The sequence below is a fragment of the Delphinapterus leucas genome, chromosome 3 (assembly GCF_059928025.1).
Source record: "Delphinapterus leucas isolate spDelLeu-1000000601 "Yukka" chromosome 3, BTC_Dleu_Yukka2, whole genome shotgun sequence".
In the NCBI taxonomy this organism is placed as follows: Eukaryota; Metazoa; Chordata; class Mammalia; order Artiodactyla; family Monodontidae; genus Delphinapterus; species Delphinapterus leucas.
The window spans coordinates 123,489,339-123,512,092 of NC_143131.1; the positions used below are offsets into that span (position 1 = coordinate 123,489,339).

Consider the following 22,754-nt stretch of genomic DNA (forward strand, 5'->3'; position numbering starts at 1 on the left):
ACATTTATTATAAAAATAAAATGCCAAAAATCACAACCACTTTGGCCGTTTTTTCAAAATAAGGTTTTTATCGAGTGTACAATATAGTGACAAGTGGGCTGCTCAGACCTGTTTTTTGAGAAAAACATTTTTGTTTGAATGTATGCACTGGTGAGGCAGAATAGATGCTAAGTGAATTGTGAAATGGACTGTCTTAACGTTACAACTCCCATACTCCTGAGCAAAATATTTGTTAAATGAACACTAAAAAAAGAGAGGGTGGCAGGTGGATAAGCAGCTAATGTGAAGATGTAATTCACAGAAGATATGTAAATGATCAATAATAATATGAGAAAACCTCAACTGTAAGCTCCATGAGAGCAAGGCCTTTGTTTTGTGAATTGTTCTACCTCTAGGGCCTTCTTCCACAGAGTTTGGAACATAGTAGATGTTCAGTATTTGCTGACAGGATGAATAAACTTTCCTGGTATTCAAATAAGTGCAAAATAGAACCATAGTAAGATGTCATTATTCATCTAACATAACCAAAATTTTGATTTTGTTTTTCATGATAAAACCTAATGTTGGCAAGGCACAGAAGGAGAAGATTTCAGGTATGATTCTATTTTGGAAATTATTTGGAAGGGGGAGGTGGGAGAAAAGGAGAGAGAGAAAGAGAGAAAATGGGGAGTAAAAAGGAAAAGAAGGGAGAGAGGAAGGATCTCCAAGTTCATCTATTTCAACTCCCTCGTTTCACAAATGATGTCACTCATTTATTCAGGATGGGACCAAATCCCTGCCCTCAGAGCTGTCAAATGGAGGAGACAGACACTGAACAAAGTCATTAGAACGAGAAGTGCAGAGTGCTATGGGAAAGAGAAATGGAGCCCCAGCCTAGGGCGTAGACTCAAAGGGGGTTTCACAGAAATGACACTTCAGCTAAGACTTGAAAGACAGGTAGGATTTGAAGTAGAGAAAGGTGCCCAATGACTTTGGACTCATAAAAAGTCAGTAGTAGTAAACTTAAACCCCTGAACAATGAACACTGGGGTGCATGTGTCTTTGAATTATGGTTTTCTCAGGGTATATGCCCAGTAGTGGGATTGCTGGGTCATATGGTAGTTCTATTTTTAGTTTTTTAAGGAACCTCCATACTGTTCTCCCTAGTGGTTGTATCAATTTATAGTCCCACCAACAGTGCAAGAGGGTTCCCTTTTCTCCACACCCTCTCCAGCATTTATTGTTTCTAGATTTTTTGATGATGGCCATTCTGACTGGTATGAGGTGATACCTCATTGTAGTTTTGACCTGCATTTCTCTAACAATTCACCAGGACATGGAAGCAACCTAAATGTCCAACTACAGAGGAATGGATAAAGAAGATGTGGTACACATATACAATGGAGTATTACTCAGCCATAATAAGAAACAAAATTGGGTCATTCGTAGAGACGTGGATCGACCTAGAGTCTGTCATACAGAGTGAAGTTAAGTCAGAAAGAGAAAAATAAATATTGCATATTAATGCATATATGTGGAATCTAGAAAAATGGTACAAATGAACCTATTTGCAGGGCAGGAATAGAGACACAGAGGTAAAGAACGGATGTGTGGACACAGGGGAGGGGGATGAATTGGGAGATTGGAATTGACATATACACACTACCATGTGTAAAACACAGAGCTAGCGGGAACCTGCTGTATAGCACAGGGAGCTCAGCTCGGTGCTCTGTGGTGACCTACATGGGTGGGATGGGGGTGGGGATGGAGGTCCAAAGGGGAGGGGATATATGTATACATATAGCTGATTCACATCATTGTACAGCACAAATTAATACAACATTGTAAAGCAACTATACCCCAATTAAAAAAAAAAAAACCCTGAACATGACATACAAAAAAAGAATGCTATGAAAAAATGAAGTAAAGAATGCAAACCAACCAGGAAACTTGAAACCCAAATGACAACACTGCAATGAGTTTTCTGAATTCTCTCCGTGACACTCATATTTCAGACTGAGTGCTAGAGAAGCCAGCAACCTGGAAATGCCAAGAGGCACAGACAAGAACAACAAACAAAAACAATAAAAGCCTCCTCTCTCTAGGCAGAGGACCAGGAAAGGGGCAGCCTAGCAATCACTAGAAGAAAAGGCTATACAAAGAGATTCACTCAAAAACACTGTATTGATAAACCAAACATGATTTATAAAATGTGTTTGAATAACCCCAAGGAAGGCTGCCACTCAAAAAGAACAAAGTTTTTTTTGAAAAGGAAGACTTAAGCCCTAATAAATCAATAATTACATTAAATGTAAATTATGTAAATCACCAATTAAAAGTCAGAGATTGGCAAAGCAGATTAAAAAACATGACTCAACTGTATGCTATTTATAAGAAATGCACTTAAAATGTAATGTTAATAAAAAGAAATATAGGCACTCCTATTAAAGGTACTCTAGCTAAAGGAAACTTCAGGGCAAAGAAAATTATCAATGACAGAGAGCAACATTATAAAATGATAAAATGGTTAATCCAAAAAGAAGACATAGCAACCCTAAACGTGTTACATACCAAACAACAGAGCTACAAAATATGTAAAGCAAAAATCTATAGACATAAAAGAAGGAACAGACAAATCCACAACTGCACTATGAGATCTCAATACCCTTCTCTCAATAATTGATAGTACAACTAGACAGAACATCAGATAGAATACAGAAGAACTCAACAACACCATTAACCAAGAGGAGCTAATCAACATTTGCAAAACACTTTCCCCAACAATAGCAGAATATCCATTCTTTTCAAGTGCCCATGAAACATATACCAAGATAGTTTATACATCCTGGGCCAGAAAACAAACCCCAGCAGATTTAAAGAGTTGAAATCATAGAGGGTGTATTCTCCAATCACAGTGTAAGCAGATTAAAATGAATTGCAAAAAAGACATCTATTTTTGACTTACCTCTCACTCTGTGACCAGCTAGAGGGGTGGGATAGGGAAGGTGGGAGGGAGACACAAGAGGGAGGAGATAATGGGGATATATGTATGTGTATAGCTGATTCACTTTGTTGTAAAGCAGAAACTAACACACCATTGTAAAGCAATTATACTCCAATAAAGATGTTAAAAAAAAAGACATCTAGAAAATCCCCAATTGGAAGACTAAACAACACACTTCTAAATAATCCATGGGTCAAAAAGAAAGTCTTGAGAGGTATTTTTTAAAAATACATTGAACTGAATGAAAATGAAAATACACCATATCAAAATTTGTAGAACACAGTTAAAGCAGTGCTAGGAGGGAAATTTATAGCACTCAATGTACACATTAGAAAAGTGGGAAAGTCTCAAAAGAATACTCTAAAGCTCCCACCTCAATACCTATAAAAGAAGAGAAAAATAAACCCAAAGCAAGCAGGAGACAGAAATAATAAAGAGCAGAAGTCCATAAAATACACCAGAAAAGCAACAGAGAAAAATCAATGAAAGAAAGAGCTGGTTCTTTGAAAAGACTGATAAAATTGACAAACAGAGCTTATCATTAAAGACCAGGCAGACATCAAAAAGATAATACGAAAATACTATGAACAACTCTACACACATAAATTTGACAATTTATATAATATACAGCAATTACTCGAAAAACACAAACTACCTCAACTCACCCAGTATGAAACAGAACATTCAAATAGCTCTACAACTATTACACAGACCACATTTGTAATTAAAAATCTCCCTAAAACAAAAATCTGAGGCCTGAATACTTTCACTGGCGAATTCTACCAAATGTTTAAAGAATTAACGCCACAGTCTCTTCCAGAGATTGCTGAGTGTTTACTATGTGCCAGGCACTGTTCTATTCCAACTGTTTTTACATGTCTGGAACTCATTTAATCCTTTCAACAACCCTATAAAATAGTCCCTATTATTACTCCACCCCATATGAGGAAAACGAAGCCCAGAGAGTTTATGTACACAGCTAGCACAGAGCATAACTAGGATTCTAGTTTAAACCTTGGGGCTATACTTGAATCCAATCACATGCTCAGATTTCTTGTATTTTAATCTAACGCCAAATTTATTGTCAAACATCACTTTTGTGAAGGGAAATTCAGATCTGACCAGGATGTGCTATTTCAACAAAGAAGCTCGGGTAATACCAAAGTTGGCATTCTCAATAGAAATATGTGTTTTGTAAACAAAAATTCCTGCTAGCAGCTGCCATACAATTTCCATCTACATGACAGTTAAAATATATCTGTAAACCAGAAAAGAGGTTTCTTATTGGAAATGATAAGAGCTTCACTATAGCAGAGCCAGTCACACCACTATAATTACAAGAATCAAAACACTGCTTCATTAATTTTTCCGTGCGTTTGTTATTTTACTTCATCAAGACTAATCACACCCCTTCCCATTGATTTTATCAAGCACCTTGGGTTAAACACTGCAGACAGCCTGGTTAGAGAAAGCTGTGGTTTATAGGTGCATCTGAACTGCCTCTGTTTAGGAGAAAACAGTATGTGGAAAACATTATATTGACAAATAAAATTTTCCTAATGTTTTCTCTGAACAAAAGTGGAAACACAACTGCCCCCCAAAAAATTATAGTGAAAAATAATTTAAATTTTAATATTCAATAATTGCTCTTCCTACTTATGTTCTTCCTTCTCAACAACTAAGAGACATTAACTCAGCCCTCAAAATAATCTGTGATGCCCCTGAAGGCAAGGTTTACCCATTTTATATTACAAGACACTGGCAGACAAAGGCCATGCTGCTAGGAGGGAAGACCGACTCTGAGGCTCATGGGAATTCTGGGAGTTCCAGGGATTGGAGGTGGCCTACATCAGGGTTTCTCCAACTTTTCCAAAGAGGGACCTCTCCCCAGCAGAACAAGGCCCTGCAGTGTTTGAGGATGTACTAATTGCAAGTGCTTCTATCAGGCTGAGCATATGTAATTATCATCCTTTGGTATTTCCATTATATTCAACCTAATATAACACCTGCTGCGTACAATGCAGCTTTCTAAGCAGTGTCCCAAGCAAAATGTCTTCTACGTCTCCTTTTTTAAAAATTAAGAATCCCGGGCTTCGCTGGTGGCGCAGTGGTTGAGAGTCCGCCTGCCGATGCAGGGGACACGGGTTCGTGCCCCGGTCCGGGAAGATCCCACATGCCGCGGAGCGGCTGGGCCCGTGAGCCATGGCTGCTGAGCCTGCGCGTCCGGAGCCTGTGCTCCGCAACGGGAGAGGCCACAGCAGTGAGGCCCGCATACCGCAAAAAAAAAAAAAAAAAAAAATTTAAGAATCCATTCCAATCTTACCCTCTACGAAGTTATACATTTGTTTTAATAAAAGTGTTTTCCCCACAAATCTTTGAGAAAAATGTTCTAAGAGGAACATTTTGCCCATCTATGTCGTGGCTTCACACCTCCCTCACATAGACAGCCATACATTCCCACTACAAATACATACCCTGCTTTGATTATAGCAGGTGATACCCCAGGAAGAGGTTTCAGAGGCAGATCGAGGGAAATAAATGCCTGGCTAGCACTTTGCTATTCCCCAATTCTTCTCTGCAAAATCTCTGCCTTTGATAAGGCCCAAAAACATTGTTAGCATTTATTTTTCCAGGAGGAAATGGACTCATACCACTTGACAGAACGATTAACACCTAAGGAAACAAGTTATAATGCTAGCTCTAACTTCACACAGACAAAAAGACTACTTCCCATACTGGAATCGTTCTAATTGTATTCTGAGGCATAGTTTAATCCAACTTAAAACTGTAATTAAAAATCGTAGCCATCTAGTGTCTCAGATGTGACTGCAAGTTTTCCAAAGGCTTTAAATCCAATCATCAAGATACCAAAAGAACTGTACTGAGCTTTTTTCCGCTGTACCTATGGATATGTTCAGAAATATTTTTTTTTAAGACATGAATTAAGGCTCTAAACTTCCATGCTATATCCCCCAACTATGAAATGTCACTTGGGAAAGAAACTGTCAGACAGTAAAGGTTTCCTGGTAGTCACCCTAATGAGTGACAGGTATGACCTTGTACATTTCTCCCCCTCTTTGCCCCAAATTCTGTTCCCATTTACGATAATGTTACGCTGGGGTAATTCATTCATTAAAATATTTCTGGCTACTTTTGCAAACCTCTTGTCCTGAGAACCAGGGGAATTTATTTTGGACTGACTGACAAGAATGACTTTGGTTTTGACTATACTAACGACTACATCCTTAAACAAACACAAATAACAGAGGAGCTTCAGCCCAGAAAATAATTTCCCCTAAACTTCTAAAGAAACTGGCAATGGGATGATTTCAAAGTTTGAACAATTTAAGGACTTCTGAATTTAAGAAGACACCTAAACTCAAAATAGGAAAACAAAAACATACAACTGAACAGTTAGCATTTTCCTTTGTCATCGGATCTAAATGCTCATCCTGGCACCTACACAAAGAAGTAATGATTCCACCAGCAGCCTAACAGATGGCAGGCACAAAATGGCTCTAACCTTCTCTGAGAATGCCGCAGAAGAGCTCCATGAAGTTGAATTTAGCAGGAGGGGGGCTGCTATTTTCTCTCCGTTACCTCCTGCACAGCATGGCCGTCCATAGCTCAGAGCACTACATCTTAAGGTCTGGAAGTACAGTTACTCAGTTTAACCCTTTCAGACAAGTAAGGGTCTTGAGTTATTATGGAATCCTTTTTCTGCACGGGATTCTGTTCCAGCAAATACAACCCAAACTTTTGATCATAACAAAGCAGGCTGAGCATGGTGAAATATTTTTAGGCTCTCTTTTCTTCTATTAGCATTTAAGAGACACTGGAGCACCTTTTTCTTAGACAGTGAATTATATTTTTCTTAAGGACTAGAGGCAAAACATTAGAAAAAAAGAGTTCTCGTATTGCAAATTCCCTCTGCCAGCTAGCTTAAGGATAACCCCTTTTGGGAGAACAAACATTACTTCTGAAGTTGACAGAATTGCTGGCCATGGCATCAGGATCACCTGGGGAGCTTGATGCATTCCTCATGCAGAGGCTGCAGCCTAGAATCTCAGGGGGTGGGATCCAAGCATCAGTATTTCTGAAGCTCCTCAGGGGGTTCCAATTGGCAGCCGAGGAATGTAAGAAATACTGCATGTTAAAAATTAAATACTGCATTTTAAATTTCTGTCAATTGTTTCTGTAAGTTAATTTTTATTCTGAGTCCTCACCACACTGGGTTTGTCATTCTTAGGACTCTATCCCTCTATCTGCCTCAGTCTCTCCAAGGCTCATGTTAAGGTTCTGGCGTCTGCAGGATTAGCCAGAACTAGTTAGCATGACCACCCAGACATCAGGGAAACAAGACACTGATACTGCAGCCCTGAATTCAGGGACGTCCTCAGGTCAGGCTGTAATAGAACAGTCTGAAAGTAAAAGACTTTTATGCCAGAAAATCCTGCACTCTGCAGTCATTGTGCACTGTGTGTGGCTCAGATGAGAAGGTGGTCTCATGCAGGGCAGCTCCACCTTTCCGTATATAAGGCTGAGGCTGGAGAGAACCCGTTATCTTCCAAAAAGGTATGAGGTGCCCCCCACTAATTCAGACATGATTACACAACCGTGCAATCTGCTGGTGAGGCTCTGGGGCCATCAAGCTCTGCATTTTGTGCTAAGCCCTCCATTATGCTATGCCTCCTGTGCTATTTTCTGCATCCTTTAAGCAATCATGGTGTGATTTACCCAAGAGGTAAATGTGTCTGATCTTACCATCAATTGGTGCCCATTACTGCCCTCTGTCAGTACAATGAAGGTGCAAGCCTCTTGGAAACCCACTGGATCAAGTCAAAAGAGAAGACAAATCCTGCCTTTCTCTTGCATGCAGCAGGTGCTCAGTAAGTGCTAGATGAACCAAGGACTCTACCCCTAAAGGCCCTCAGGCTCTAACAAAAGAAAGGCATCAATAGGGCTTGGACAAGGCACTCTGGAAACCAGGCACAGAAATCCACTCGCATACATTTAAGTAAAAGGCGGACAAATAAAAGGATAAAGGCAAATCTCACAGAAACCAAGTACAGAAGGTAGAGCTGAGCCTCACAAGCAGGTCAACAAGCAGTTGCTCTGTCTCTCCCTCCCCCTTTGGGACCCCATGACTTCACACCACTGTTTGTGCTTCATTTCTTCTTGCTCTGCATATCCTGGTCCTTTGCTCCATTAGCACATGGCCCATCCTGTCACCCAGTAAGAGCAGCTTCTGCTTAATTCTGGGAGAAACGTTAACGGCTCAACTTGGGGGAAGCGGGGAGCTAACATCATCTGGCTGGTATAACACTCTTATCTGGGGCTGCTGAAAGGACTAGAATCACTACTACAAATGATAAACACAAGCTCTGCCAGGTGATGTGATACCCTCAAGAAATTAAAATTCACACATAAATATTAGTTGTGACACCTTTATTTCAGAATGACGGCAGGATTGAATTTCACAGGTATACAACTGATTTATAGCTCTAGATCACAGTAACACTGAATCAAAAACACTTTATCCTGCACAGAAACTTGGCACAGAAATGTTCACTTATAATCTACTTACGTTTCACATTATAAAACTGGACATATAAAAACACTAACACAGCTGGGGAGACAACAGCTTACAGATCTAAGTAAATCATTTGTAGCAATATCTCGGTTATCTTGAGGTCACAGATCAGACAACTGCAGTTGAGGATGAGGAAGTAAGTTAGAGGAAGTAGCAGAGCCACTAAAATAATGTCACCAAGTCAATGGAGCAACGTTCATCCATTTCACTGCTAAAAAAAAAAAGCCTCCCAAAGACTGACTCAGCTCCTGTTTACTGTTACTTGACATACAGTATGCAATTACAGCAATTTCCAACTCCATATAGTAAAGGAGAGCAAAGTTCCTAGAGACAGGCAGAGTTAAGGAAGAGAGAAACGACAGGGAACAGTGACGGAAAAGAAGAAACTATGAAAACCATGGCAAAACTCAAAGAGCAGAGCCATTCAGTGAAGGGGCTTTAACAAACCTAAATAGGACCTGAAAGAATTCAAAACAAATGATGACTCTGAAATGATTTCATTATCTTCAGTAGATTCTGTTTGCAAAAGCAGGGAAATGTATACTAAATTAGGAGGAGGCTCAAGAGGGAGGCAATATGGGGATATATGTATACGTATAGCTGATTTACTTTGTTGTACAGCAGAAACTAACACAACATTGTAAAGCATTTATACTTCAATGAAGATGTGAGAAAAAAAAAAGAGCTCCGTGTAAATGGCAGAAATAGAGCAAAAAAGATGTGAGACTTAAAAGAATAACCTTGAGTCAGCTATACCATGCACCCACGATGTCTGATAAATGAGATATTACTACACAGGTACTGCTTATAAAATACACAAAGCAATTTACATCAAAAGAATATAGCACCTTTTTTATCCCCACGATTGAAACCATAAAAGCCCGTTCATGGTAAAAGCACCTCAACCATGTAGGGATAGCCTCAGTCAGCTTCTCTGTGCATGAGAACTTTATATTATGTCCTGAGTGATCAGCTATATTGATCAGTAGGCCCAACTGACTATAAACCCTTCTTAAATGATAGAAGACACAGAGGCCACAAACACCTCCCCTAAATCACTGTTTCTCAAAATCTGGTCTGCGAAACAGCACAACCAAGACTCCTGGTGAACTTGTTTTAAAATGCAGATCCCCGAGTCCCAAATGAAATTCCATGAATCAGAATCTCTGGGGGAGGCCCTGGGAACCTGCAGTTGAGCCCACCTACCCAAGGATTTCTGGTACAAGTAGAAGCCTGGGAATCACTGTAATACATCCGCACCTTCCGTGTGTAGGTTCAGCAACCCAGTCAGGAGGAGACTGGTCAGATCTGTGAATTAACCCTTCCCACCCTTGTTCCTAATGCACCCAGTAAGGCTATACTCCCGGTTTTGACATTTTATAGATAATCAAATTACATGTGGACTTCTAAATGTTTTATCACAGGAAGAAGATTCTGACACATAATAAAGTTTAACAAGCCCTAACTAATTTTAAAAGGAGCATACGATTTCTAAGCCATATATGTAAAACCTGAAGTAATGGATGCCCGCAAGCAGGGGGGTGGGGGGGGTGGGGGGCGGGGAAACTGAGGATAAGTGTCTGATGCAAGTTCAGAGGATTGCTTGGGAATGGGGAGGAAAATACATGTAAAAGCAGTCTTGGAGGAGAGGCAGAAAGCAGCGTACAACCAGAATAGGGAAACGCTAATCTCTTAAAAGTTGGCTGAGATGTTTAAGCTGGTCCTTAACACTCTTGAAGCAAAGGCTGGAAACTACTGGCAAACGTGTTTTGTTTGGCAGGCACAATGTTTTAAACAATCCTGAATTCGTTACCAACACATAAAAATTGGGTGATTTCTTTCTTTTTTTTAATACTATCTTTTCCTGGAAAATTGGAAATTGGAAGAACTAGAAAAACCAGCCACTTGGCAACACTGTGCTGGAGCCGGGCAGCAGCTGCCCACCTTTCACCACAGCCACGTACTCCTGGGGTCTCCCCACTGGCCGCCAGCCTGCTGCACACATCACTTCACCTGCCAGACCCCTGCAGGCATTTGCACTGGCCACGTCAGCTTCAAGGAATTAAGGCAAAAAATCAGCCTCTCTGTGCTTCACTCTAACAATAATTCTTACTACAAAGATACTTTCCTACCTTGGAGATGTGAAGAAAGCAATCAGATAATATCTGCAAATCACCCAGAACTGTAGTGTTCGCTGGCCATTGGAATAACCTAGGGAGCTTTAAAAAATACTGCTGACTGGGTTCCACCCCCAGAGATTCTGACTTATTAGTCCCAGATGTAAGGTAGGCAGCAGGAGTGCAGAAAGCTCCCAGGTGGTTCTAATGGACAGTCAAGGTTGAGAACTGCTTTCACAGAATGCAAGTTGTTGAGTATGAAGGGTTACATTCATTCTTTCTTTTTTTTCTTTTTTTTTTGGCTGTGCCAGGAGACTTGCGGGATCTCAGTTTCCCAACCAGGGATTGAACCCAGACCCTGGCAGTGAAAAGCTTGGAGTCCTAACCATCAGGCCACCAGGGAACTCCCAGAATTACATTTATTCTAACGTCAACCTCCAAGTACAGATTTCTCCCCTCTCACCTCTGTGATAATTCACATCACCTTTTATTTGTGTAAATGCGCTCTTATTCCTAAAGCCTACCAAATGCCATTTACAAACTGGAAAAAGGTCAAAGTGTTTTCTGGTTTCTACCATTCATTTTCCCTCCAACACAACTGAAGAATGAAACACTAAGGAAATGAAGGGAAATTATCCTAAGACACAAAACTCAGGCAGCACAAACAGCTCAAATGCAATAAGAGGAGCTCACAGTGGCAGGCTTGTATTAAAGTTTAAAAAAAGATAAAGAAAAATAAATTTAAAAAAACAATTGCTTTGAAATTCATCATTCACTAAATGGAAAATTTTTCAAATATTAAAAAAATAATAATTTCCCCAGGACTTTCCAGTAATGGCCCAACTTGTTTTAACTTAAGACAATGAATTCCAAATTACTGCCCCTCTTCAAGCTTTCTTTTAGGTAGTGTGCATTTACATTTTGGCTTTGGATCATGGGGAATGCAAACTACCGTCACCTAATTTTCAAACAATACTACTACATTACCTAACGTTAGAAAAGTATATTTCCAAAATGGTTTCAAGTACTAATAATAGCTTCTATTTATTTCTGTGTACCAGGTAGCATGCTAGGCACTTTATCACATGATCTCCAATTGTTCCAACAGCCTCATAAGGTTAACTCTACAATCCCATTTTATAAACCTAAAAAAGGAATCTAGGAAAGATCTTTAAGAAAGATTTTAAATTACATACGTAATCACCAAGCTGCTGCGTGGCCCTGCTCAGATTCAAACCAGAGTCCTTCTGACTCCCAAACCTGTGCTTTTCGTACCAAACAACCTTGTTTAATCATCACAAGTAGAAAGACCTGTGCCCAATTATCCCCATTTGCCCAATGAAAAACAGAGAGATCACATAATCTGCTCCACAGCCCAGAATGAGTTAGAAGGAGCCTGTCTCCCCACTCCCCAGGTTCTTTTAAGGACCAATCACAGTTCATGTTATATTAAAAAAGCTAGCTGACGGCAGTTATGTAGTACTGATGGGGAGAAATCAAATGCTCCTGATTTCTGAGAATCTTCAACATTACTGTGAATATGGCTTAACTTCAACACAGGTATGGTATATTCCTGTCTGTTCCAGGCCACCTAAGAATCAGGTATCAGGTTTAAGTCCTTTATTCGCCCCAGAATCCTCTTATGAATCCTATGAGCAACGATGGAGAGAACAAACAGGCAAAAGTAGCATTTTCCATGCCTCTGGCTCATCCTTGGCTGCCCCAAAACCGCCACCAGGCACTCAGCAGGACATCCTGAAGGAGGGCAGACATCACCTTCTATGGGATTTTTCCTTTATTTGTAAAACAGTAGAGATTATGCCATAAGAATCAGCCAGAAGGTCTCAGCTCCACAAGAGCCGCTATCTGAGGTCGGCTCCCAGGGGGAGTGTATCATGTCATATCCCGGCAGAAAGGTTTCCTCTTCTGTAAGCTGCCAACACCGCATTCTTATACCTGTATTTCGAAAACTGTGTCTTTGGATGTGTTGTGTCCGAGAAAAGATTCTCGAGCAAAAGTAGACACAACACAGCTTCCCTGCAAGAGAAAGCAAACAGGCTTTATCACCTAATAAACATGTCTCAACAATCAATACTTATTTGCCCTCTTTTCTGAAGCAACTCTTAAGAGTCACTTGAATTCTATCACTACGGATAATTCTTGAAGAAATTGCATTTCCGCCTCCTAATGATCTTCAAACGAAGCAAGCGCCTCATTTTATTAATAAACTACCAACTGCCCAGAGGAGCTGGTTCAAAGGGGAGTTAAGATATAGCTAAAATTGAGGTCTTAATCATTCCGATGTGAAAGCACTCTACTGTGTTTTCGAACCTCACCAAGCCCGGTCTCCCAACTGCCAGCAGCAAGAACAAACAGATGTCAGGGCTATTTGTCTTCTTCAAAAATGACAGAAACTCAAAAATCTATCAGATGGATGTGTCAGCAGCAACAGCCCAAGCCCACTGATTAGTGAGGTTTATGCACCTCCATTTTGGCTCAGGACAAAATCACTTTCCAAGCTTTTTAACTATCAAACGCCCACTTAGATATACAGGCCAGAGAGATCTAGGGAGCATCTTTAGTGTGAGGTACGCTACACAATGTGGTCACGTTCTATGTGACTTTAAAGTATGCAAATTTGAAATGTGGTAGAATATAAAAATATTAAATAATGTCTCCTTAGGCACACGTGTGCAGGCCCCATGGGATGGTTTTTTAAAACATTAAGAACTGCAAAATTCCAAAGCTCAAAATTTGAGTACACTGTATACGGCACCTACACTATTGCCACATCCCAGTGCTATCTTATCTGCTAAACAAAATGCCTATATTCCTACCCCATTCATGCACATGCATTGGAACTTTATGAAGCAATTTTAATGATCACTATTGCTGGTATCTTAACTTCCTTGTTGTGATTATTTTAATGTTTTTTTTATGCCTTAAAATAATACCATCCAAGTGGTTATGTTGGCGCTAATGCAGAAAAAATAAACTCTTGCACTATTAACTTTGGACTAGAGGTAAGATGTGATCAAATGCTACATTAAAAAAAGGCCAAACCACCACCAGGAGGCCACCTGATGTTAATTTAGGCAAACTCTAATCCCAGGGAAAGACAACTTTTTCTTAAAGGACCAGACAGTAAATATTTTAGCCTTTGTAGGCTGTAAGATCTCTGTCACAGTTCTTCACTTTTCTGTTGTAGCTGGAACATAGCCAGGAACATAGGTGTTTTCTAATAAAACTTTATTTACAAATGGAGGCCACAGGCTAGATTTGGCCCCCAGGTTACAGTTGGCTGACCTCTGCTCTACAGCTATGGAGCTAATCACCGCCCCCCCCAGCCTTTTCTTTTAATGTAGCATTTTACTGCTCATAAAAGGTAGTTCCCCCATCTACAAACATTCTCCCACTTCCAGTAGATATAATTTTGAGAAAATAAAAAGTTCCATTAAAACAGGAGTATTTCAAACTTGCCAAATTTTGTAAAATCAGTCAAGAAAATGAGCTAAAAGTAATAAGCTGGCAACAGCACTGCAGCAACAGCAATGCCTCAAAATGATCCATAACATGTTTTTCGTGATGCTTACATAACTGTACATATGTGTCAAAACTTACCAAATCCTACATTGAAATTAGTCATTTTAACTGTGCACAGATGATACCTAAATGAAACTCGTTTTGAAAAAAGCTTAAAGTCTCAGCAATAGCCCCTAATTTGCAGTAATTGTAGATCCAAGTGGTAAGAGTATACACCTCTTACTTCATGTTTGCTCCTGAGAAAACTGGTCATAAATTATGACAGTTAGAACTATGTAAATCCTTTGAGCACTCCATTGCATTAACTGCACCTGTCCTGCACTAAACTCGTAGTTATCCAGACCTCAACTATTTCACTTCAGCGAGGAGGAATTGGTTGCTCTTTAGAAACAATACAGGGACTTCCCTGGTGGCACAGTGGTTAAGAATCCACCTGCCAATGCAGGGGACACATGTTCGATACCTGGTCCGGGAAGATCCCACATGCCGCGGAGCAACTAAGCCCATGTGCCACAACTACTGAGCCTATGTGCCTCAGCTATGGAAGTCTGTACACCTAGAGCCCGTGCTCCACAACAAGAGAAGCGACAGCAATGAGAAGCCCGGCACTGCAACCAAAGTAGAGCCCACTCGCCTCAACTAGAGAAGGCCCATGCACAGCAACGAAGACCCAACACAGCCAAAAATAAATAAAATACAATAAGTTTTAAAAACAGAAAAGGAAATACAAAGCCCTGAGTTCATGACTTAGCTCTCCACCACAGTAAAAGCAAAACAAAAAAACAAAAACATGGGTCATTTAAGACAGGAGGTAATACTTGTTTAGTTTCCTCTTTCCCATTAGCAACACTTTAAATCACAAACACAAGTTGATGATTTCAAATACGAGTTGTTGTTGAATCTCAACTCTTTTCTTTTCAGTCATCTTTGCTCCACTGTGGAGCCTGTCAACATTCAAGCAGGGGGAAGAAAAAAAGAAAAAAGGGCAAACAAGCAGAAGCAGAGATGCTAAAATCAGGGAAAGGCCCCACAAAGAAAATCATTCCTCCTCTGATTAATCTAAAGTCGATGGAATACGTGACAACACTTTCAAAGCCCCAGCTATTAGCTTTCGCGGGGCTTGCGTTTCACCTGTCTCAAACTCAGAGATGAGAACTTATTTAAAGCAATCATTCTCAAAGTGTGTTCCATGGATCAGCCTCACCAACATCACCTGGGAACTGGCTAGAAGCACAAATTCTCAGGCTCCCCTCCCTGCAGACCTAATGAATCAGAAATTCTGAGAGTGGGACTCACCAAACTGTGTTTACCAAATTCTCCAGATGATTCTGATACTCACTAAAGTTTCCAAATCACTAATTTAAAGTCTGAAAACCAAGGTACACTTGTAAGTGGAGTTTCCTCGTCCTCTCTTTTAACTTGGAGCTGACTTTAGATCCCACCCTGCAGGATAAGATGGGCTCTGTGCTCAAGTGCACAAGTACTAGTGGTGCTTGGTGAGCCTCACAGGAGGCCAGCCTGGAAAAACAGAGGGATATGGCCAAGTTCTTCTCCACAGCTTTTCCACGTACAGAGATGTGGGAGCACGCCACATTTAGATTCCATGCCAACATTTTTTGAGCACCTGCCATGTTCCGGGCTTGTGCTAAATGAAATTATCTTGCTTAGCCGTTCCAATAATAAATAAATGTATTAGTATGTGTTATGTATACAGAGGCTTGATATTAATCAGAATGGAGTCAAACCCGCAAACAAGCAGAAACCTTTGTAATTCTCCAATTCTCATTCACAGGCCTGGCCAGCACGCTTTGAATGCTGAGGTCCTCGTACACAAATATTCCTTGTGCTTCCTCTTTGGTTAACTGTTCTCAAACTTTATTGTATATCAAAATTAGAGACCAAGTTGCTTATACAAAACCATGTATACTCTAGTTTTAAGCCAACATAAGGAAATTTGAGGCAATTCTGAACTACCCACAACAATGTGTGCTCTACTCAAAGGTTTTACCTTCTCTCAGACGTTAAAAATCAAAGTCCAATCAATCTTGTAAGATGCAAATCCACTATACAAATTTATTTTAGGCTTTGAGTCTCTCAGATAATTTTGTTCTGCCCTTTCCACCATGAAGACCATTGTCCTTGAGGCAGACAATAAAAACTTAATAAAAAAAGGAAGTAATTCCAAAATCCCGCTGCTTATCTGTTAACCCTACATCACTTGCCCTAAAAGTGCCATGTGCTACAGCACAAGTGCTATATTCTTCATCCTGTGCCCGTGGCAGACATCGCTAATCAATCATAGTACTCTTACCCAGAGCTGGAGAGTTATTCTCAAGGCCTTGGAATCTTTCTCAATAGCATTTCAGGGAGCACCCCTGCCCCCAAATCGGGAGGAGTATTCATGACTGGTAAAATGTCTGTATTTCACTGGCCAATCAACATGCCCCTTTCTTGTCTTCTTTGAACAGTTGAAGCAGTTTAAAGCTGCTCCAAATACAATTTTAAACCCCTCCTTTCACTGTTCTCAGGGCAATAAAATTAAGCTTCAGTTAATTCTGAACTGCAGTCTCTACAAACCTACGCCACCTTGAGGGTGCTAATCATGGTGGATTGTGTTAAACAGTTTAAACAATTTGAGTGCAGTTGTAACCCAGAACGTAGTACAAAACTGCTTTGAAAATCAAAGAACCGAGTAAATAAAGGTACAGAACGGATAACAAAAACCTGTGAGGCAGTATCCCACGCATATAACGGGGAAACGTACAGCATGAATAGCCCAGGGAGGCTGATGCGTAATACTCAGGCTTATAAGCATGAAGACATGGCTTGAGTAAATAATTCTGATTTTGCTTTTGGTACTCACTGATGATTCTTTATTCAGCTAAGGGGGCACCACACTGTTCCTTTAACAGCATCTCCATTATTCTAATTCCCTACGGAGAGAAGAAAGAAAAATCAAAATGCCACATTTCACGGACAAGCACTTTTACATTTATCACAACCTTTCCCTTCAAGGAATCCAAGCCATGGCCGTATATTCTTTTCAGAAAAGGCTCGTAGTCATACTTTACATTTTTATAAAATCCTACTCAGCAATTTCACATACATTATCTTCACATGTGCTCAGAACTACTCGGGGAAGCAGGCAGACCAGAACTGTGAATCTTCCATTTTAAATATAAGAAAGCCATCCAAGTGATGTTAAGAACTTCCTGAAAGTGGCCCAGTTACCGAGTGGCACTGCTAGAGCTGGAATAATCATGGTAATAGTTAATACTACAATAGTGACATTAAAAATCACAGATCACCATAACAAGTATAATGATAACGAAAAAGTTTGCAATTACTAAAATGTGACACAGAGACACAAAGTGAGCAGACGATGTTGGAAAAATAATGCCGAAAGACTTGCTTGATGCAGGGTAGCCACAAACCTTGAGCTTGTAAAAAGTGCAATATCTGCGAAGTGTGCTAAAGCAAAGCATGATAAAACGAGGTATGCCTGTGCTCACTGAACACTTACAAATGTGCTAGACTCACTGCTAAGGTCTGTATGTGCATTATCTGAGGTAGTGGGTGCAGGGTGCACCACGGAGGTACCCCCGGGACTCAGGCACTCCTCCCCCTTCTGCCAGCACCATAGGCTGGTACACAGCTACCCTCAGCAAAAGGGAGATGCATTCCCTGAGGTCATGCCCCTCTGCAGAGGTGGCCCACATCTCATGGCTGGTGGGTATAGTGTAGAAAGGCCCAGCCCCCGCCCACAATTCGGGACAACTCTGAGCAACATCCCATCGCCACAGTTCCCCACAGGATCAGCTGGGACCTACATCACAACTGCATCGCAGTTCAACGTCACCTTCTACCTAATCCTGCTTGCCTCGCTCCCTTACAAGAGTTGTTTCCGAGAGCCCTCTCCAGTGACCCTCCACATAAAAATGTCCATCTGAGTCTGTGTCCGAGAGCCGACTAGGACACCTTGTTTAATACACACAAAATCTATGAACAAGTACTATTCTTACCCCTGTTTTACTGACGAGAAAAACAGAAATTCAAAGAGAGTTAAGTAATTTTCCCAGCGTTATACAGCTATTAAGTAATAAAGCCAGGGAAGGAACAGACACTGAATTCTGGTTTCAAGGGCACCCCTTAACCTTGCAAGGCTCACTCCATGACTGTATGCATCAAGCTGTTTGTACGCATCAAGCTGACTGCCCACCCACCCCGGCCGGTCAAATTCTACCCTGGAAGAAAGAGGAAGCAGATACTCCCTCTTTCCTCCTTCAAGGACAAGTTCTGTACCAGAGGCTGAACCTTCAGACGGAAAGGCAGGATTGTGATGTAATTATGAACTGGGGTGTTAAGGAACTCAAAGCTGGATTGTGGGGAATGGGACACAATGCTCTCAGGGACAGGAGTGTGGATGACAGGGAATAATAATGATCAACACTAACTTAAACTGCAGGTCCCCAGGCCCCGCACAGGAAGGCTTTGATTTCATAGGACTCAAGTAGGCCCCAGAGAGCTGTACCTTTAACAAGTACCAGCTGCTCGCCATGGTCAGGCAGGGCTGGGAGACACTGAGTGGGCCTACAAGTGAAAGGCAGGGACTTCTTACCTGGGGTTTGTTCTGAGCCACGGGAGGGGGATGCACCTCGAGATGACAATAAAATATATTGAGTACCAAAGTACACTGAACAAAATCTAACGTTTCCTTGAGGTTTCCGAAGGTCCTTCAGATTCTAGCTGGCTGTCACCACAAATACTGCCACTAGCCGGAGAGGAGGAAGTATTAATTAAAGGATCTTGACAATGCCAAGGAGCACGGACTGTGGGGTGAGCCAAAACAGTAGGCTGTAGGACCAGGAGCCCTGTTGTCAGAGTCAAGAGACCTGGGTTCTGGTCACAGCCCTGCCAATTATTCTGCTGGGTACCTTAGGCTAATCACTTTTACAAAGTTGTAGCTTAGACCAGAGAGCTAAGGGGCCTGGGAGGTTGACTGGATAGTGCAGGCACACACCAGAACTACTGGGGGAAGCCACAAAAGCGAATACAGATTCCCAAGCTCTACCCAGACCCATTCAACCAGAACTTTGAGGGCTGGGGCATGGAATCTGCAAACATTCCTCATGTGGTTCTGAAGCACAACTAGCTCATATACTAGAATTTGTAAAAAGCAGCTTGATACCACCTCTGCAAGCCTGGGAATTGAGGAAAAAATGGTCCTTAATCATTTGTGAAGATACAGTATATACTCTTGTACTCTTAGAGCTACTCACCTTTTTAAGAATTAGGGGGAAAAGGAGGGGTTGGGGGATGAAACAACCAGTGGAATGAAATTTAACTTAATTCTTAACCTAAGATCTGAATTGTGCTCACTTCTGCTCTCTCTCCCTCAACCACAGAACAGCTAACAAATATTTACTGTGTACCTGCTATGTGCACTGGAGATTAAGTGGTGAACAAACCTAAGTCCCTGCATTCATGGAACTTACAGACTAATAGATTTCATTCCCCTTGTCTCAACTTCTTTTGTTTGTTTCAACAAACCCCTGAGCAATAATTAAATGCCTTCCTTCTATTTTCAGGAAAAATAAAAATAGCCATGTTACGCCACAGTCGCAAGCTTCTTTTTGCACAGTGGGCCCATAAGTCTTGTTGGTATGTCTTTAAAACCAGAAAAGCAGACTCCTTCCTTAGGAAGTGAGCACAGGTAAGCTCTTCCCGTCTGTCTAAATTAAGAACGCCACCATCTACTGAGCTGAGCACTAACTGACATAAGTGAAGATGCTGGGGTTTGCCTTGGGAATTGAAAGACATTATTTATTGAATCAATTATGCTCACACTGTGACAGTTGATTTTCTTTCCCTTTTTTGCCCCTCTCTCATACCACTTTAGTCTTTTTAAGCAGAACAGTTAGAAACAGAAGGTGGAGAACAGGGGCAAACAGAGAGAGACCTATAAATGAATTAAAAACAAAAAACAAAACACCTACCAGGGAGGCCAAGCCATTATTTAGTCTGTCTCTTTGGTAAGGAAGGACCAAATCAAAACCCAATCGATAGAGTCCTTTTGAATAGTTTCAATGCTTAAAATTCAACCCCTAAGAGATCAGGCTTAAAGGGGCTAAATTTACACCACTTATCACACAGTGATGACTGAAATGCAGAACGAATATTACGTGGATCCACCTTTATAGATAGAGCTTAACTTAAAAGCTTTTTGGACTGACAAACCATAAACCAGCTTGATTTTATTATGTCCTTCCCCTCTGAGAAATTTTTCTCCCTGTTAGCAGGCCATCTTTTTGTATTTGCCAAGGTACAGACAAGGGAGCCCTCTCAGGCTCATTTCCCTAATACCAGGGCTGTGCTGGCCAGACACGTTCCCACAGAGGAGTCCCAGAGTCACGTCTTTCAGATTCAAAACACTTCACCAATTCCCCACTCTAGAAGTATCTGAAAAATAGCGGATATTACAGAAAACGAAAAGCTTGCCTGAAGAGAAGGCAGAATAAGTTGGAACTAAATGTGGCTAGATCCAGATGCTATCTTTATTTTGTTATCAAACTGATGCTTCCTTAAGAAGCTCTGATTTACCTATGAGTCCCCGAAGAGGGCTGCATGAAGGGAGGACCTGCAGAAGCTGCTAGAAGATGAATGGTTTGAATAAGACCCAAGCCTAGTTATGAGTGTGACATACAGAGTGAGGGGAAGGTCCAAGCAGAGGAGAAGAGGGTAATATTAGACGTTATGAAAATTACAAAGTTCTTGGGGAGTTCCCTGGCCATCCAGTGGTTAGGACTCTGTGCTTCCACTGCCAGGGGCCTGGGTTCGATCCCTGGTTGCGGAACTAAGATCCCACAAGCTGTGCGGCACAGCCAAAAAAAAATTACAAAGTTCTAAAGCAGTTCTCAAAAGACACATATATAGGGAGCTCTTAACAAAAGAGAATTGCTCAGGTAGTTATCACAATGATAAAAGATTGGCCATAATTAGACGAAGAACAACTGTTTGTGTACTGAGTGTTTACCAGAAGCTAGGTACTGTGATAACCAGATTACGCACTGGAAGACCTCTCCTCCCGCCACTGAAAACAAGCTTTCTTTTGGATCATGGCTTTGGAATAAGTACCGGAAACAGTATCCATGCCCACCGTGTGTAAAAGACTGCACTGCTGCTGTGAGGAATGAGATGCATATAAGACTTGATGCTTCTACTCAAGAGGGCATCATCGGTCTCTTGGGAGGAATCAGAGGAATGCAAAATAACTGAAAAACAACACAGCCTCTGAGAAACATTACCACACTTGGGGGAAAAAAAAAAGGTCAGTGGAAGAAGGGAAGTAGAGACTGATCTTGCGTGAACAGAGGACCTGCAGAAGCTACTAGAAGGTGAATGGTTTGTATAAGACCCAAGCCTGGTTATGAGTGTGACATACAGAGTGAGGGGAAGGTCCAAGCAGAGGGATTAACAAAAGGCATGGGGGTGGGAACATCAGTCCACGTGCAGTTAAGCGGACTGGATGCAGCAGGAGATGAGACTATTACACTTCCAATGTTTCCACTCCCCCGCGAACTCCCCACCTGCTCACACATACTCTTCCTCCCACCTTAGTTCTGCTCTTTCCTGGAAGAGACAACAGCACATAAAACATCTCACAAATAGCCCTGTAATTATGCAACAACACTCTTAAAAGGTTTTAGGGTTGAGTCCAAGCTAGCTGTGAAAACTTGGGCACTTTACTTAAATTCTCCAACCTTCAACTGCCTCATCTTTGAATGGAGATAATATAGTAACATGGGTTTGTGCTAAGAATTTGTCAAAATAATGTCTGATCTGGTTTCCACAGTACCTAGCCTCTGGTAAACACTCAGTAAATGGTTGTTCATCTAAACTCTTTCATGATCATCTAATCCCACTAGAATTCAAATCCCATAAGGCTAGGGGCCTCGTCTGTCTTGTTCAAGATGGAACCCCTAGGAAAACAATGCCCAGTACACAGAAGGCATGCAGTAAATGTCTGCTGAATGAACAAATGAATCTATCAATCAACCCATCAACCATCAGCTTACAAGTCTGCCACACTAGATGGTAAGGTGCTCAGAAACAGGGAACAAAAGTTACTTACGTTTGAATCCTTATTGTCTGGTGCAGAATCTGGCACAAAATACATGCTCAATGTTGATGAATCATAAGACGGACCAACTGATACTTTTGAATGCCAGGCTGATGAGTGTGAATTTTGGAATTATAGTGCGATCTGCCCAGTAGTTGGCATCCTAGAAAGTGTGGTGAAAGGTCAGGATAACAGGGGCTGCCATAGGAAACGAGAAAAAACCAAACAAGGAAAGAATAAAGAATGAAAGATAAAAGGAAGGGAATACTGCGGAAAGAACTGACAGCAAAGCAGGGACTTAAAATGAGTCCTGAAGAATCCTGATTAGCCAACAGGAGTTAGAAAGTGACATAATCTCAGATGCTGAAGTGTGCATTATAAAACCACTCACCTTTTGAT

General features: G+C 41.2%; 1 protein-coding gene across 6 annotated transcripts in view; it reads right to left on the reverse strand.

Moving 5' to 3' along the window:
* Positions 1-659: 659 nt before the first annotated feature.
* Positions 660-22,754, reverse strand: part of PRELID2 (PRELI domain containing 2) — a 99,956-nt gene continuing 77,861 nt past the window's right edge. For 4 of the 6 annotated variants that reach the window (XR_016392787.1, XR_016392785.1, XR_016392786.1 and 1 more), the window contains 2 exons: positions 22,368-22,518; positions 17,100-17,169 (listed from right to left, as the gene is read on the reverse strand). Coding sequence is in view for 2 of the 6 variants with exons in the window: in XM_022590002.3 (XP_022445710.1) it covers positions 17,110-17,169 (60 nt within the window). In the remaining 4 variants the exon portion in view is untranslated. Of the gene's footprint in view, positions 12,731-17,099; positions 17,170-22,367; positions 22,519-22,754 lie in introns of those variants that run through there. The other 2 variants (XM_022590002.3, XM_089909455.1) reach the window with 1 other exon arrangement.